The sequence below is a fragment of the Thamnophis sirtalis genome, unplaced genomic scaffold (assembly GCF_051295495.1).
Source record: "Thamnophis sirtalis isolate CommonGarterSnake01/CBP01778 unplaced genomic scaffold, rThaSir2_p1.2 scaffold_8, whole genome shotgun sequence".
In the NCBI taxonomy this organism is placed as follows: domain Eukaryota; kingdom Metazoa; phylum Chordata; class Lepidosauria; order Squamata; family Natricidae; genus Thamnophis; species Thamnophis sirtalis.
Window position 1 is genome coordinate 24,116,317 of NW_028261388.1, and position 17,597 is coordinate 24,133,913.

The 17,597-nt window shown below is 39.0% G+C and overlaps 1 protein-coding gene across 1 annotated transcript in view; it reads right to left on the minus strand.

Moving 5' to 3' along the window:
• Positions 1–11,350, minus strand: part of KATNAL1 (katanin catalytic subunit A1 like 1) — a 38,348-nt gene extending 26,998 nt beyond the window's left edge. Inside the window, exons 1-2 of the mRNA XM_014057877.2 lie at positions 11,186–11,350; positions 3,246–3,421 (exon numbers count right to left, since the gene is read on the minus strand). Coding sequence (XP_013913352.1) covers positions 3,246–3,407 — 162 coding nt within the window. The 5' untranslated portion in view covers positions 3,408–3,421; positions 11,186–11,350. The remainder of the gene's footprint in view (positions 1–3,245; positions 3,422–11,185) is intronic.
• Between the last annotated feature and the right edge of the window lie 6,247 nt (positions 11,351–17,597).

Genomic DNA, 17,597 nt, shown 5'->3' on the forward strand with positions numbered 1-17,597 from the left:
TTTTCATAATAGCCTATTTCATCTCAAAGAGTGATCTACCTCTACCTCTTGGCTTTCAGGAAGTCTTAGAACCTGCTCTGCCAAATGGCCTGGAGTCTTGATGGGAATGTGCCACGCTTGAGATGGCTAGTGGATTAAGAGACAATTCTACTTCCACCATTTTGTATATCACTTGCTTCCTTAGCCATCTTTATTAATTTTAATTTCAACATTTATAATTTTAATGTTTTGATGTTGCTGTAAGCTGCCTTGAAGAGACGGGCAGCATATAAATGTAACAAATAAATAAAGTTATCACAATTCTAAAACTGATATTTATTAAGAAGCATGATTGGTCTACTGTTTAGGGCAGGGGTCACCAATCTTTCAGACCTCAAACTAAATTAATAATTTTAAATCCTGCGGACCACTAATATGAATTTTTAAAAAGATAAATAGTATTTAGTGCAATATAAAAAAAAATGCAAATAATTTTTCTGTGGACCACCAAAATTTTCTCATGGACCACCAGTAGTCCATGGACCACCAGTTGGTGACCGCTGGTTTAGGGTACCAGATTAGAAACCAGGAGACTTTGAGTTCTAGCCCTGCCTCAGACATGAAAAACGGCAGGGTGAGTTTGGGCCAGCCACTCTCTTACACCAATTCACCTCACAGGTTTGATATTATTGTAAAAATAGAAGAAATGTGTATTAGGTATGCTTGCCACCTCCAGTTATTTTCAGTTAGTAGCTATGATACTAAGCAAATAGCCATTTCTAAAACATCTGTACATATCTCTCATTTCTACCGGAATCTAGATGTAGTCTAGATTCCTGAACAGAAAAATGAAATTGGACTCAGTCTCCAAGTTCAGGTGGGAATTCAGTCACCAAATGCCTTAGAATGTCCTAAACAGTTTTCAGTTATGGTTCAGGTATGGCAAGGAACAGGCACAGAACTGATAATATTCGTGGCACGACAAAACCGCGGTCCACTAAAGCGCGTCGCTGACGTCAGCAGCAGCGTGACAACAGCGACCGCGGAGAAAAAAGAGCGCTTTAAAAAGCGCTTTGAAAGCAAGCCGATTCACGTTAAGGTAAGGGTTAGGTTTAGGGTTAGGGTTAGGTTTAGGGTTAGGTTAAGCGTTAGGGTTAGGGTTAGGGTTAGGTTAAGGGTTAGCGTTAGGTTAAGGGTTAGATTTAGGGTTAGGTTTAGGGTTAGGTTAAGGGTTAGGTTTAGGGTTAGGTTTCGGGGGGTTAGGTTTAGGTGTTAATTTTAGCTTTAGCGCTCACAGCGTGCTTTTTTCATCACGCTGTGAAGACGTCAGGTACGCGGTTTCGTCGAGTGCGCTTTAGTCGACCGCGGTTTTGTGGTGGAACCATAATATTGGGGGATGAGCTCCAGGAGAACTTGTACTGTAAAGCTTTTGGCCCTATTGGATATCTCAGTAGCCTTCAATTCCATCAATCACTGTGGTATCTTCTGAACTGTAATGAAATGGGAGCTAGAGGTCCTATTCTGCAATATCCCTCCTTCCTTAGTATGCAGTTTCAGTTGGCTTAGTGAACCCTAGGGAGATACTGCAGGATTAAGTTGTTTCACCACCAGCTCTTTTTAAACATCTGCATAAAGCCATTGAAAGAAATCATCTGTCAGTTCAAGACGAAATATCATCAGTGTGTCGATGACAGTCATGCTGCTATCCCAGGCTGCAGTGATGATGCTATGGAAATCTTGTCCTAGTATCAAGAGGGTATAAGAATCCCATTGGGGCAAAACAGGCTGAATCTAACCCAAATAAGACGGAGTTACATTTCATTCATCAAGATTCTTGGTCGGCTCCAGTACTGCCTCTTGAGGAGAAGCACTACACCAAAGGCTCTGGTCTGCCACTGGGGGATTCTCCTGGACTCATGTCTACAACTGAAGGAAAGGTAAAAAATGTTGTCAGAAGGACCTTTTTCCAGCTTTGGCTGATACGCCATTTGCAAGGCCATGGACCACAAGGATCTCACAACTATGACTCACGCCCTCATTACAAATCAGTTGGACTACCATAATGCACTCTACTTGGGTCGGTCTTTGCAAACCATTTAGAAATTGGTTCAAAATGTGGCAGTCCATTTATTGGCAGATATTGGTCACCAAGTGCCAACAGATATTTCAAAGCACTGGCACTGACTTATATGGTTTGGTGCCACCTGCAGGATGCCTTCTCCAACCAGAATCGGTTGGATTGTATGTTCAGCTTAGGAGAAGCACTTCAGTGGTTGCTCCCCATGGGTACTATTCTCCTGTTTCAACTGCCTGTCTTACAGAAGAGAGACTCCTTGAAAGTTAAGTATGGCCCTGTTGTTACAGGTTCCAGAAGTTATTTCAGATGGATGGCATTCAGTCATTAGCATCTGTTGCCATATTTGGTATTTTTATTATGTGTTTTTTTTATCATGATTATGCAAAATAATAAGTAGGATTATTATTTCATTTTTGTGTTGATTGTTACTGGTTATTGATTATTGTGGATGTGTTAATTGCTTTTGTTGATAATATTTACCATGATATATTAATTATTTATTTAGGATTATTAAGTTCTGAATGTCTATGGCAGATTTGGCAGCATAGAATTGTACTTCCAATCCCACTTTTCCATAATTTGCATAATTCTTGAGATCAGCAGCAATACTATCAAATAATGTTATAAAATAAAACAATTCATAAAAGAAGTAACATTATTTATAAGAAAAAGAAGCCGGAGAACCACCAATATAAACAGATAAAAGTGCCTAGAACAAACTGGTGTTGGATTCTGGCATACCACAGAGATATCATTCTGCACAGAGCAGGCATCACTATGGAAAAAGTCCAACTCTACATCATTGCTAAATGAAATCCTGCTTTCTAATTTTGGATGCAGAACAGCTGAAAGGGCACCTTCTACAAATGTCCTCCTCAGCTTATGTAAAATATAAGGAACTGTATATTCCAAGTAGCACTTCATGTTCAGAGATGTTCCTTATTAGGCAAAGAAAATCCAGCGAGTTCAGATAAGGAAATATAATCTATTTTTTCTCTTAAGAAAAAAATTAATTTGACTGATGGTCAAGGATATTTAATAACGGAAGTGACAAGTTCTGCTCTTAGTTTTTAACATTATACAGAGTCATATTGTCTTTCAGTGAGTTCCATTTTCATATTGTTATTCTGCTACATAAGAAACATTAGCAGCAATTAAACATTTGCATTTAAACCTTTTGTTATTATACCTGCTGCCATTTGCCCTTTAATGTTGGGTCTCTGATCGATTGACAATGCCGTTGAATTTGCTGGATGACACCTTGGTAATAAACCATGGAAGAATCATAATTTCCAAGTAGTGCATATTCTCTTCCTTTTTTAGCATTATCACAAATCTCAGCCAAATTCATCTTCTTTGAAAAACCTACAATACAATGTGAAACAAGAAGTAAAAATTAAATTACCCTTTGGCAGAAAAATCAGTTCTTTCACTTAAAACCATAACTGCAATTTTTATTAAAGTATGTGTTATTATTTTGTTATACTAGTTACGAAAACTATCAATCATTCTAGAGAAGCTTTGCAATCTTTTTCTTTTACTTTTGAAATTTCAGCAAGAACTGCCCATGTATTTGCTACCACTACTGTATATTTAGAACTAGAAATCTGATATTCTAAAATAAAATTGACAGCTATGTTCTTAACACTATATGTTATACTTTTTCTTCATTTTCCCTCTTCCAAATTGCAATGCACACAATACATCTTTAAGAAATGGGTTTTCCAGCTCAATACAGAAAAATCATGGGTTTATAACTAAGAAATTTGGCAAATAGCCATAGTGAGTTCTAGCTCTCTGATTCCGCTATCTCTTTTCATTCACTATTAGTTTTGCTTTTTTATATTTTTGTACTAATTGTATACGGTTAACATTTCTAGGGAATCACTTTGAAATTTTTTCAATGAAAATGCTAGATGCTAACAGTTTCTGATGGGGGAAAGGTAATCTTCATAAATAAAATATGTGAATGACCTACATGTATAAACAATGTATTACATCACCAGGAAATACAGCTGTAACATTCATACATAAATGTAGCTGAATGACAAAGCCTACTAGTTTCCTTCCCAAACTGCTCCATAAAAATAATCTTCAATCTCCTCTAATCCCAAATGTTAAAAAAAACAAAACCTCACAAACTCAAAAGCCAACAAGTTTGGCCTATTTTGTTTGTATATGCTTTAGTCTTCCAAAAAAAGTCTCAAAACATGAGCTGCATGATATTGCAAACAAAGCTGTTTCATTTGAATGTACTAAACTATTAATTGCTGGAAGCTGGCGTCTGTTCAGAACATAATCCAAACAAATTAATTCACTTGAGATACAGCAAATCCATATAGATAGTTTCTCAATGCATTGCTGAAGAAAAGCTGATGTCACCCAATTATTTTTGGTATATAGCGACACATATACAGCATCCTTTACTTAATCCTCCAAGGAAAGATTGAAGGCAAACGAGATCCAGGCAGAATAACATCATGGCTTCAAAACCTAAAGGACTGGTTTGGACAAAACTCAGCAGCACTTTTTCATGCGGCTATTGACAAAAATAGGATTGCCAACCTGATCACCAACATCCCATCACGGATATGGCACAAGAAGAAGAAGATACAGCAACGCAATTTAACATTACAACTTATGTGATATATCAAGAAACATGCCCTTAAGGATTTGTTCAAGATATTGTTCAAGAACCATCAACCAATACATTCCAGTAAAATATAAAGATTCTCTGCCTCAGAAAGAATATTGCTCATATCAAGAAATGTGTTAAGCCAGGCTGAGGACCCCAGTTAACCTTTGAGGAATGTGTCAGGGCTGCCTTTCAACAAACACGCTAAGATTAAATTGGATTATTTTATTTATTTACTGGATTACCAAATTTTTGGAGTATAAGACGCACCGGAGCATAAGATGCACCGGAGTATAAGACGCACCAAGGTTTTGAAGAGGCAAATTTTTAAAAAAGTAAGTAGGTAGATAGAGGGATAGAGAGGGAGAGAAAGAGAGAGAAATACAGTGGAAGGTGGGGAGAGAGAGAGTAGGTAGGTAAGTAGGTAGATAAAGGGAGAGAGAAATACAGTAGATAGGTAGGGAGAGAGAGAGTAGGTAGGTAGGTAGATAAAGGGAGAGAGAGAAAAATACAGTAGGTAGATAGGGAGAGAGGGTGGGTAGGTAGGTAGGTAGGTAGGTAGGTAGGTAGGTAGGTAGGTAGGTAGGTAGATAGATAGATAGATAGATAGATAGATAGATAGATAGATAGATAGATAGATAGATAGATAGATAGATAGAGGGATACAGAAAGAAAGAGAAAGAGAGAAATACAGTAGGTAGGTAGGGACAGAGAGAGAGTAGGTAGATGTTTCCAGGAGTATTAAACCATGTGCTGGAGAAGGAAATCGCTGACAATCTGCAGCACCTAAGACTTTGTTTCTGTTGGCACTTGATCATTTGATCAATATAATTCTCATCAATCAGTTAAGAGCTTTCCAAAAGGGAAAAAAAAGTTTTTGCACTCTACAAACCTCCCAAAAATGGCCCGTTTTTTGCAAAAATGGGCCCGTTTTTTGTTTTTTGTTTTTCAAAAAAAGGCATGAATAGCCTTGGGGAAGGGGGGCTTGCAAAGTGCTCCTGGGGGGACAAAAACTAGCAAAAAATTGCCCATTTTTTGCAAAAATGAGCCCGGTTTTTGTCAACAAAAAAAAAATGCTTGCATAGCCTTATGGAGGCTGATAGATTGCTGCTGGGGGCTGCTGGGGGGCAAAAACAGCCCATTTCTGCCCTCCCCAGCCCCCAGGAGCTCTCTGAAAGCCTCCATAAGGGTATGCACGGCCATTTTGGTGAAGGGGCAGGGCTTCAGGAAGCAAAAAAATGCTGTATTCTATGTATAAGATGCACCCAGATTTTCAGCCTCTTTTTTGAGGAAAAAAAGTGCGTCTTATATTCTGAAAAATATGGTATTTTATTTACTACCAAGGGGGCTTACAGCAATAAATACAAAAAATAAAGCAACTATAGCAAATCAATAAATACATTTACAAAATTGTAACATCATGAAACCATAATTACATCCTAGGAATCAGACCCAACAGAGTGCAGACAGTTACAGTACAGGTAGTCCTCATCTTACAACAGTTCATTTAGTGACCATTGAAAGTTACAACGATAGTGGGGAAAATGATTTATGAACACTTTTCACTCTTATGACCACTGTACAATCTCCTGGTTACATGATCAAAATTAAAATGCTTCGCAACTGACTCATACTTATGACAGTTGCAGCGATTATGTGATCACCCCTTTTGTGACCTTCTGACAAGCAAAGTCAATGGGGAAAACCAGATGCACTTAACAGCCATATCATTAATTTAATAACTACAGTGATTCACTCAACAACCGTGGCAAGAAATTTGGAGCTCAATTGTGGTCGTAAGTCACGGACTACCTGTAATATGATTCTTTTCTCTCTATTTTCTAGGCTTCTTTCCTGTGACAGTAAATGTTGCAATTTAGCTGATATAGGCAGAGGTGGGTTGCTACTTTTTAGGGTTTCTACTGGTTCGCCAGACTGGCAATTTGCGCACAGTTCAATGTAAATTGTTCTTCATGCATGCGCAGAACAATTTATAGTGAACTGCATATGCACAGGCACTACTAAAAAACATGCCAGCAACAGGAGCAGCGACCAGGGAACCAGTTCAGGGGCGTGGCCAGCCTGGGTCGCTGCCAGTTCTGCGAAACAGGCCTAAATGCCACTACCGGTTCGGCTGAACCAGGCCAAATCGGGAACAACCCACCTCTGGATATAGGGTTTATCCCCTAGAGCCCTCAGGAGCTAGGGGGGAACAAATGCATGCTTGGAACCTCAAAATGTAGTTCCTTGAAATCTCAAACCATGGGAAGCAAACTATTTATTTTTTGATCCATATTTGCTAATATTTAGGTTTATTTCTAGCAGTCATTACATCTTTTCAAAATGCCAAACGGAATTTAAAAGTAGATAGTTCTCAGTTTGTTAGTGGATAAATTGCATGCATATTCCATGTTGGTACTAAATCAACCAACTTAGACCAAAGACTTGACAAATCACACATTGCAATAAGATCCATATCAAAAGTCCCTCTACCAGCAGAGTTGCATTAAGAGAGTTGTACTAGTTAATTGTATTCCATCACTGGTTCCTATCTGTTTCTATTTTTTACCTTACATAAATTAAGCCCCTATTAGCACCTTTTTCAACGATTAAATCATGTAAATCAAAACATCAAAATCCTTTTTCAAAAATGAAACTTTTTGAGATTATGGTCCCTATATACATGAATCTAAATTGCAGAAAATTATGCCACCCATTTTTAGCACACACCACAGAATTTTGACAGAATGATTTGAAAAAAAGATCTGTGATAGTTTCCTCAGTTGCCAGTTTAGATAATGAGGAACAGCCAGCTCCAGAAACATCTGGCAGGGCTTATGAGGACCACCTGGGGGATTTCAGAACCAAGGGAGGTTCATCATAAGTTCAAACAGTCACTAGATGACTGGTTGCAAGTCAAGGATTGCCTGTATCAGACAGGACACATGACCAGGTGAGCCAATTCTACTTTATTGTAAGGCTTTATTAACAAAATCTAGCAAGTCTGATAATACAAATCTACCATCATCTCTTTTTCAGCCTGAGAAGTCAGGGAGGTTCCTGAGTTTCTTTCTCTGCCCATTATGATCGGCAGTGATCAGCAGTGGCGATCGGTGACAGGGATCGCCGATCACTGCCGCCTAGAACACCACTTCGGTGGTATTCTGGGAGACCAATCCAACCACCAATCAGTTGCTTGGCAGCAAAGGCTCCAGCATTCCCCATCCGTGACAAAAGCACTAACCCTCCCTCCCCCCGTCACAATATTTGCTCTATAAGACGCAGACATTTCCACTTACTTTTGGGGGGAGATGTGTCTTATAGTGCGAAAATACGGCACTTTATGGATGATTTAGTGTGAGAATCTCTGGGTTTTCAAGCAAAAAATTAAAATGTGTGCATTTTAGGATAACTCTGTCATATAGTATTTCTCAGATTTCTTCTGATAAAAAGATACCTTGAAATATAGGAAATTTGAATTTATTACTTGGATGTGAAGGACCAACACTATAGATTTAACTTAGTCATTCATCTTTATTACTATTCATGGGACTAATATCTATTAAGGTCAATTCTACAATACTATTATCAAAAATAATCTCACACTAACAACTGTGCACATTAAAATACAAGCCTATATATCTTATCAAATAATGCACACATAAATTCCTACTAAGTGATTGTCAAGGAAAAACCCTATCCAGATATTGCACAGAATAGTTAAATTAATGAAGTTAAATTAATAGTAGCTGATTCATCATTTAACACCGTATATATGTAGTATATATATGCGGTCCCTTAAACATACAAATAACTTGGAAAAAAAAATACATTGAGGGACTGCTATGATTTTCATTCTTTTTATTGCAAAATCCTAAACCTGACATGAATCTTGAGATCTTTTAAATATTTACATTAGATGTTAGCGAAAAAGCAACACAAAAGTGAATTACCGCATACAATTATATTATTAACTGTCAAGTTTTTTAAGATGAAATCTTATGAGATGAGAAATAATAGTTTCAAAATAAAGTTTTGAGAAATTGAGTCATGAACAATGATCTCGTACAACATACCTAAATTGTATGTTTGATTGTAATGTCTTCTGTCCCATGACATTTAGCAAGTTTTATCTGAGGAAGGAATTATATGGTACTGTACATATATACATACCCATCAGGATCTCCTTTTTAGGATAAACCATAATGTAAGTATAGAAATTAATAAAACAATAAGCCAAAGAAATTAAAGACATAAGATAAGAAAAATGAAAGGATTCCACTATTCCTCTCCTTATCTTTCCAACACTGCAAACCATCTTTGCATCCATTCCACCAGATCTGTTTTATATATTGCCTTTCTTGACTCTCTTTATGAGCTCACTAATTTCTTCTAACCACAATTTTCTTCTCTTTCCTAGAACACATTAGCTACTTGGGGTAAAACTAGGATGGGATGCACTTGTGGCATACTAGCCAGAATGCACCAAAACTGACTAGTACAATATTTTCTTAAGTTTTAGAAGGGTTGCTGCTGAGTGGGCAGGTATACAAGTAAAACTGTAAAAACTCTCTATCTTCCTAAAATGCATTATGTGAAAAATATTCTATGTTTGTTGAGTTAGATATTAAGAAAGTAAATAGGTTGGAATTATGAAAAGTTTTGCCATAGGGAATTGAAATTTGAATGCTAAATACAAAATAAACAGTATGTGATAGACATCAAACACATCTGTTAATAAATAGAATGTATATCAAATGGTTCAATATAAAATTGGGAGCAAAATACAAGTGTGATGATCTCCTTGATTATTCTGGGTCTATATATCTATATCTATATCTATATCTATATCTATATCTATATCTATATCTATATCTATATCTATATCTATCTATCTATCTATCTATCTATCTATCTATATATATATATATATATATATATATAATGTAATATTATGTATGTATGTATTTCCTTCAAATACAAAAGGAATGTTTATGGTGATGTTTAAAGGTGTTTCAGTTGGGAAGATAAATGTGCATGTATTGTGTCTGCAAATATTATCATGTTATTGGCTGAGAATCCAAATAATCTGCAACAAATCAAGTATGGATTTGAAAATTAATGTACTAAAGACCAACATACAGTAATTGTGACTGATAGAAAAAGAAGTCAATGATTGCATATTATAGAAATGAGGCAAAAAACTAGAGCAAGTATAACGCTGTTGATCTTTGTGTGTTATTGAAAGAGGCAAGTTCTTGTGTGCAAAAAAGTGCTTCTGTCCACTGTGCTACATAGAACATCTGGCCACTCTGTTCCATGGAAGTGAGCTTTGGGTATATCAAGAGAACCATAAAAGAAAATTGAGTGCAGTGAGAAGAAAGTATTTTAGATGTAGTAAAACATAGGCTCAATAATGAATGGGTGATGAATGGACGCAATAGTGAGCAAGCAAGCATGAAGAAAACGTACTGAAGAAAAGTCCAAATTGTAAACTGGTCTTAAGAAGGAGTGAAGATGTCAAGAGAAAGAAGACAGAAAATAATAGATAGGAGTTCATAATATCCTCAAAGAGATTAGACTTTTACAGAGCAAAAGGCAATGTATAAAGTTGTATAGATATGATGAAATCAATTGATTGTTGGATTACATGCCACTGAATTATTTCAAACACACTGCGATCCACCGGCTGAAATAAAGGATGGCTGCACAAAGACAGAAAAACATGGAGCCTATGTTTTTGTGAGATGAGTCGTCATATAAATATGACACAAATTCATAAAAGTGAAAATTTCCTTTCTTATCTCATGCCTGCGATTTCTTTTGCTCCTTATTTTTACTCCTTTATTTATTGCTTCATAGAAACTTGTTTTATCATGAAAGTGAGCATCATTGATTGGTATTGCAACTCCTCTTGTCCCCCACTCTTCCTTTCCATTTGCAGCCCTTGCAATACTGGCTGGCTAACTTTCTGCCTCCTCACTTAGCACTGCATCATATTTATACTGGTACCTCAGGAGCCACCCTGAAAAGTGCTGCATTGGCAACCCCTTCACCTTGTGCCTATTGTGCCACTAGCTGAGAATGGAGGGAGCCGAGTTCCATACATCTATAGGACGTCAGATTGGAGGTGGAAATCCCAAATGGTCAGGCCTTCAAAAAAAAACACCCATCATTAAAGAGGGGCTTCTCTGGGCCATTATAATTAGGACTCAACCCTACTTACAATTGCTCCGCGTCGAACTCCCTCCATTGCACAGGTAAAACATGCCTTTCCTCACCCTCCCTTAGAATAAGCAACTGAGCATCCCAAACCTTATTCTCCCCCCCACACACACACACACACACACCTAAAAGGAACAAGGAATCGCCAGCATCTGTAGTCCTTTGAAGCCCGCTCTTTTCGAGCAGCCGCCAACAGGACTACAACTCCCATCATGCTTCTCGGAAAAAAATCTTTTTCTTTCCAATCCGCCCCCCACCCCCTTGCTCACCTGGGGAGGGAAACGCCTGTTACGAATTCCGGGGGCTCGCGATTCCGAGCGGGGAGGGTGGGTATCGCATCCTCCGTCTTCCAAGCTAATCCTTGGGTCTAAAAAAGTAAAAAAAAAAAGGATGGAGTTGCTGGGCCTACGGCGGGGAGGGGCCGCCGCCTTCGCGTGCTCGTGCGCGCGGGGCGCGGAAAGAGATAGTGGGTGGGGGGGGCAACACCGCCTTCTGGGTCCTTCGGCCCGTTGGCGCGCGTGCGGGACAGTAGCGGCGGCGATTGGTTACCATGGAGGCAGAGGGAAGGCGGGTTGAAGCCTCCCGACGCTCCTCCCCCTATTGGCGGGAGGGAGACCCGAATCTTTGCTGTGGAGCCGCTTCCCGGCACAGTTTCGAGATTGGACGGTCCCGGCTTTTGTTTTGTTTTTCCCCTCGCCCGTGCTTTCTTCCTTCAGCCTGAAGTGAACTCCGCCACAAAAATTTTCCGCGTGTATAGAGAATAGAATAACAGAGTTGGAAGAGACCTTGGAGGTCTTCTAGTCCAACCCCCTGGCTAGGCAGGAAACCCTACAACACTTCAGATAAATGGTTATCTAATATCTTCTTTAAAACTTCCAGTGTTGGAGCATTCACAACTTCTGGAGGCAAGCCGTTCCACTGATTAATTGTTCTAACTGTCAGGAAATTTCTCCTCAGTTGTAAGTTGCTTCTCTCCTTGATTAGTTTCCACCCATTGCTTCTTGTTCTACCCTCAGGTGCCTTGGAGAATAGTTTGACTCCCTCTTCTTTGTGACAACCCCTGAGATATTGGAACACTGCTATCATGTCTCCCCTAGTCCTTCTTTTCATTAAACTAGACATACCCAGTTCCTGCAACCATTCTTCATATGTTTTAGTCTCCAGTCCCTTAATCATCTTTGTTGCTCTTCTCTGCACTCTTTCTAGAGTCTCTACATCTTTTCTACATCGTGGCAACCAAAACTGAATGCAGTATTCCAAGTGTGGCCTTCCCAAGGCATTATAAAGTGATATTAACACTTCACGTGATCTTGATTCTATCCCTCTGTTTATGCAGCCTAGAACTGTGTTGGCTTTTTTGGCAGCTGTTGCACACTGCTAGTTCATATTTAAATGGTTGTCCACTAGGACTCCAAGATTCCTCTCACAGTTACTACTATTGAGCAAGGTACCACCTATTCTGTACCTGTACATTTCATTTTTGTGGCCTAAATGTAGAACCTTGCTCTTTTCACCATTGAATTTCATTTTGTTAGATAGCTCCCAATGTTCAAGTTTGTCATTCTTCTGTATATTAAGCCTATCTTCTTGAGTATTGGCTATTCCTGCCAGCTTGGTGTCATCTGCAAATTTGATGAATACCCCATTTATCCCCTCATCCAAATCGAAAAGAAAATTGCTCCTTTTTCATTTGTGTGTGAATACACACTGCCTTGAACCATTTTGGGGTGGGGGCAGGTTGTGAACCTAGTCAGTTGGAATTCCTTCATATTAAAATAAACTATAACTAAGTGCAATATGGGAATGACACCAGTGAAGCCAAATTTTGCCTATGTGAACCTGGAGCCCCAATTTAGACCAATGGCTTGGATAGCATAAAAGCCTTCTCAGTCCATCCATGGGATGGCATCTGCAGCAAACCAGAATGAGCAAATGCATAAACCCTGCAACAGTCTTGACAACACAAGTCTTGGAGTGTTAGTGAACAACCAATTAAATATGAACTAAGTGCGGCGGCAGCAAAAAAAGCCAATGAATCCTAGATTGCATTAATGAGAATACAATCAAGATCAAATAGTTACCAATACCACTCTATAAAGCCTTAGTAAGACCATACTTAGAATACTGCATCCAGTTTTGATCACCATACTATAAAAAAGATGTTGAGACTCTAGAGTGCAGAGAAGAGCAACCAAGATGATTAGGGGACTGGAGACTAAAACATGAAGAATGGTTACAGGAACTGGGCATGGCTAGTCTAGTGAAGAGAAGGACCAGGAATAGACATGATAGCAGTCTTCCAATAGGGGCTGCCACAGAGAGGACGGGGTCAAAACTATGTTCCAAAGCATCTCAAGGCCAGACAAGGAATAATGACTGGAATAATGGAAACTGATCAAAGAGAGATTCAACCTAGAAATGATAAATTTTCTGACAGAACAATCAACCAATGGAACAGCTTGCCTTCAGAAGTTGTGGGAGACTGACTCCTCACTGGAAGCTTTCAACAAGAGACTGGACTACCATCTCTCAGAAATGGTGTAGGGTCTCCGGCTTGGGAGTTGGACTAGATGACCTATAAGGCCCCTTCCAACTCTGTTAAATTATTAAATCTGTTACAGTATGCCCATTCTTTCAGCATTTGAAGAGACCATATTCATAAATCCTCTTAATACACCGAGGTACGCATTCACAGCTGGTTCTGTTCAGCAGTATTGGGCTTCAGGTTTTAGTGAACAGATTTCCTGATGTTTTGCCGACAACTGTGACTCATATCTTTAGAGGATGATGCCAGCCACAGTTGGCGAAACATCAAGAAATTAGTTTTTTAAATCAAGGTCACTAAACCCTGAAATGCAACAAGGGCCAATCTCTTTAATTTTCTTTAGCTGTTCACTGCTTCTGCTATCTGTTTACTGGAACAGTGGTGACACTAATAAAATAAAAACAAAGTAAATATGTTAAACCAAAAGTGGGATTTCTTCTTTTTGGCTAGTAGCCACACCAACCTTTGAACAGAGGGTCACAAAATGCCTAGTATGTAATGGAAGTTTCACACTTTGCATCAGATGTTAATAAACCCATGAGACTAGAATCACAGAGGATGCAAAGCAAAACCCAAACAAATTTAAGCAAACCAATGATGATTAGTATCCAATCTGCCTCCTAATAGGATCCTCGGGATTGTGCTAAAACTTTCCATGTGTTTCCTTTATAAACATAGTAAAAACATTGTTTATAGAACTATGTCAATTCTGTACTTGAATAATTAATTCGTTAACCATTATTTACTTAAATTTCTCCTGAAGCAGAGAATGGATTCCTGCATTTAATAACTTTAAATGTCTTTACAAATTATAATCATGCACTTTTTAATATAATTTTAATTGCTTTTTAAATAATAAAAGTATAATCATGCACTTAATAATTACAAATATACCCACTAATTGAAAATAAAATAATAAAATTCTAGATGGGTTTAACCAGAAATGTCCCACTGATTTCAAAAAAGTGTACACAGCCCTCATTCACATATCATGCAAGCCATGGTTTATATTTATCCTAAGGTTTTCAATAAAATAAAATTCCCTGGATTGAAATACAGTGCCAAGCCACAGATCAGATGCAGGCATTTTTTTTCAGCTTGGGGCTGTGCTTCCTCTTTCTTCCTTGTCTGGGGACTTCAGGGAATATGACTGGTAACGTATCATATTATCAAACTGGACAGAAATATTAAATGTTTTCCAGATTGGCAGAAATTAAATGAGTGAAATTGCTTTTCTTTTTGGTCTTTAAAACCCCTCCAAAGTAGAAAATCATTCCAATTTAGGGCAAAGTAATTCATGAAACATCTGTTATCTGGGATATAATCCTAGCTACTGTGTTTATACTGCATATTGTAGATCTGGCTGGCAGAAAAGGAAGAATTTAGCTTTTCTCAGATCTGTCCTTTAGGTTTCTACCTGGTGAAGCAAGTTAGGACTGGAGGAGAAAGAGGTGTGCCATTTGAGAGTCAGCCAGTCTTGAGTAAATAAAGCTATGTTTAGGTTGCCAAGACAATTTAAGCTGTTACAGTGCTATCTGCTCTGTTGCCTAATGGCCTGTCGCTGTTCCTAAACTGTCTGAGCTTTGGCATTACCAGACGATTCTTGTCTGAGGGATTTCAATGTCTATGCTGAGCTTGTCCAGAGAGGAAGTGCCAAGGACTTTTTTTACTCTATGAAGACCACAAACGTATCCTAATTAGTTGCTGACTCCCCTCCCCACTCCCTGTAGCAGGGCCTAGACAATGGACATTTTAGTCCCTAGTCAGTTTTAGCCTGACTACTGTTAGATACCTTTGCAAAAAGATATGTCCTATTAAAGTGATCTCAACCTATTAATTGCTTCCTGACACATGTCCCTCTGCCTCCACTGGAATCTCAATAACATTCCACATCTGAGACAGCTTAAATGCCATACTCTTCATGGTGCTTTAGAGCCTTCTCTAAGCGGTTTACAGCCAAAAAGTCATAATTCTTTGCAGTCTCATAGAGATAAATAGAATGAATAATGGATCAGATGACGTAAACAGATAGTTCTCGACTTACACTGTAATTAAGCCCAGAATTATAGCCATAAGTTCTTACGTTTGTTAAGTGGGTCATCATGTGACAGGACCAGAGGTGGTATTCAGCAGGTTCTGACCAGTTCTGGGGAATTTTGAGTAGTTCAGAGAACTGGTAAATACCACCTCTGATTAGATCGGGCGGAAATGGGGATTTTGCAGTATCCTTCCCCACCAAGCCATGGCCACCAAGCTATGCCACGCCCATCAAGCCACAGTCACAGAACTGGTAGTAAAAAAATTTGAATCCCACCACTGGACAGGACCCAATTTTACATTTTTTGCAGTGATCCTTCAGTGAACACCATGGCTGTTAAGTGAATGCATTGGTCTTTAAGTAAATCCATTATAGCTATGTGCATTTTTTGCCAAAAACCAGAAGTAAATGCGAGAAACTGGCAACAAACATCAAAAACCATAGTTATTAAATGCTAATCACTGCAATCACTTGTAAAAGTGCCAAAATGCAATCATGTGACTGCAAAGGTGTATGTGTGCAGCTGTTGTAACTTCAAAATCAGGTCGTAAGTAACTTAACAACTGCTAAAAAACAGTCATAAAGTTGAGGACTATCTGTAATCTCATTTTTTTTTTAAATTCCATCTGCTGATGATACAATGGGAAAGAAGAAAAGTTACAGTAATCAGAGCATTGATCATTCCATTGGCAGAGGGTTTTTATATGTTGAATAATCTTGGCTGGAGCTGGAATTTCAACCAAGAGAATTCCAAAGCACAGATGTTGCATGTTAACGCTATAGAGACATGTGTATGGTTATGTGTAAAGGCACACTGAGAGGGCAGCAAAATCTAGGATGCCATTTTCTTTTACGGTCTAGGATGGAAAAAAACTAGGGCAAAGCAGCTGTATGTATGTGGCCTAAATCCTTAGTTTACTGTATATGCCAAGTCAGTGCTCACCCCTGGAGATTGGATAAATCCCTGCAGTTTTCTTGGCAAGGTTTCAGAAACGGCTTGCCATTCCTTATTTCCTAGGGCTGTGAGAAATTGACTTACCCAAGGTCACCTAGCTGGTTTTGTGGCTAGAGCAGGGTTCAAACTCATGGTTTCCTGATTTCTAGCCTGGTGCCTTAACCACTACATCATACTGGTTTTCTGAGTTTCCTTATTGCACTTGAGGAATTTCTCCCATTGCCTATCAGCAATGCTGTCAGCACCTTGACTGAATTGTAAAATGCAGAGACCTACGAGCAGTTTTCATCATGTATTGGGTTCTCACTAAAACAAGGAAGATCACAGCTAACAACAGTTCTTTATTATATTCCAGGAAACAAGAAATAAGGCCAGCAATTTCTGTACGAAGAGAGTGGTAGTTCATAAATTGGACAGGTCTCAAATCCTCCTCATCCTCCTGTAGCAACATCCCAGAGAATGAGAGAATTGGATTTCCTATTTCTAATCCTCATGGTGTTCATTCGTCAATCACAGAAAAATGGGGAATCTGATGCAAGGATTTCTTCTCCCTTTCCACATTTCTCCCTCCATGCAATCTCTGGAACATAATAGTTCTCTGCTTACTATCACTACTATCCCCGGATCCAAATTTGCATGCCTTTCCTGGATAAGCTGACAATCGTCCCTATTCATGCCTCCTTCCCTGCATAATCTGGATGCACAAGGTCAGGCTAGGAGGACACCGTGAGCTATGATGGCAGCTGTTACTATAAAGATAGGGTAGCTAGAGAAAAGCACTCCACTCTGGAAGCAATTGCTGTGAATCTGTGGAAACATAATGTACTGCCTGCCTGCCAGCCAAAGTGTGTGACCAGAGCTGACCCTCCTTCTCAAGGCCCATTGCAACTCAGAGCTGTATAGCTGTCCCAGTCAACCCAGTGCCAAGCCAGTGCCAAGTCATTCCACTCCTGCCATTCATTCCACTACCATCATACATTCATGGGATGTGGGATTGAAAATTTTTATCAAAAATTTTCTGCTAGTGAGCTTCCTGCGCCACAGCAGGGGGGGGCATTTTTGCTCTCCCCAGGCTCTGGAGGCTTTTCTCAAGCCTCCGGGAGGGTGAAAAAGTCCTCCCCGGACTCCGGAGACACCCCCCCC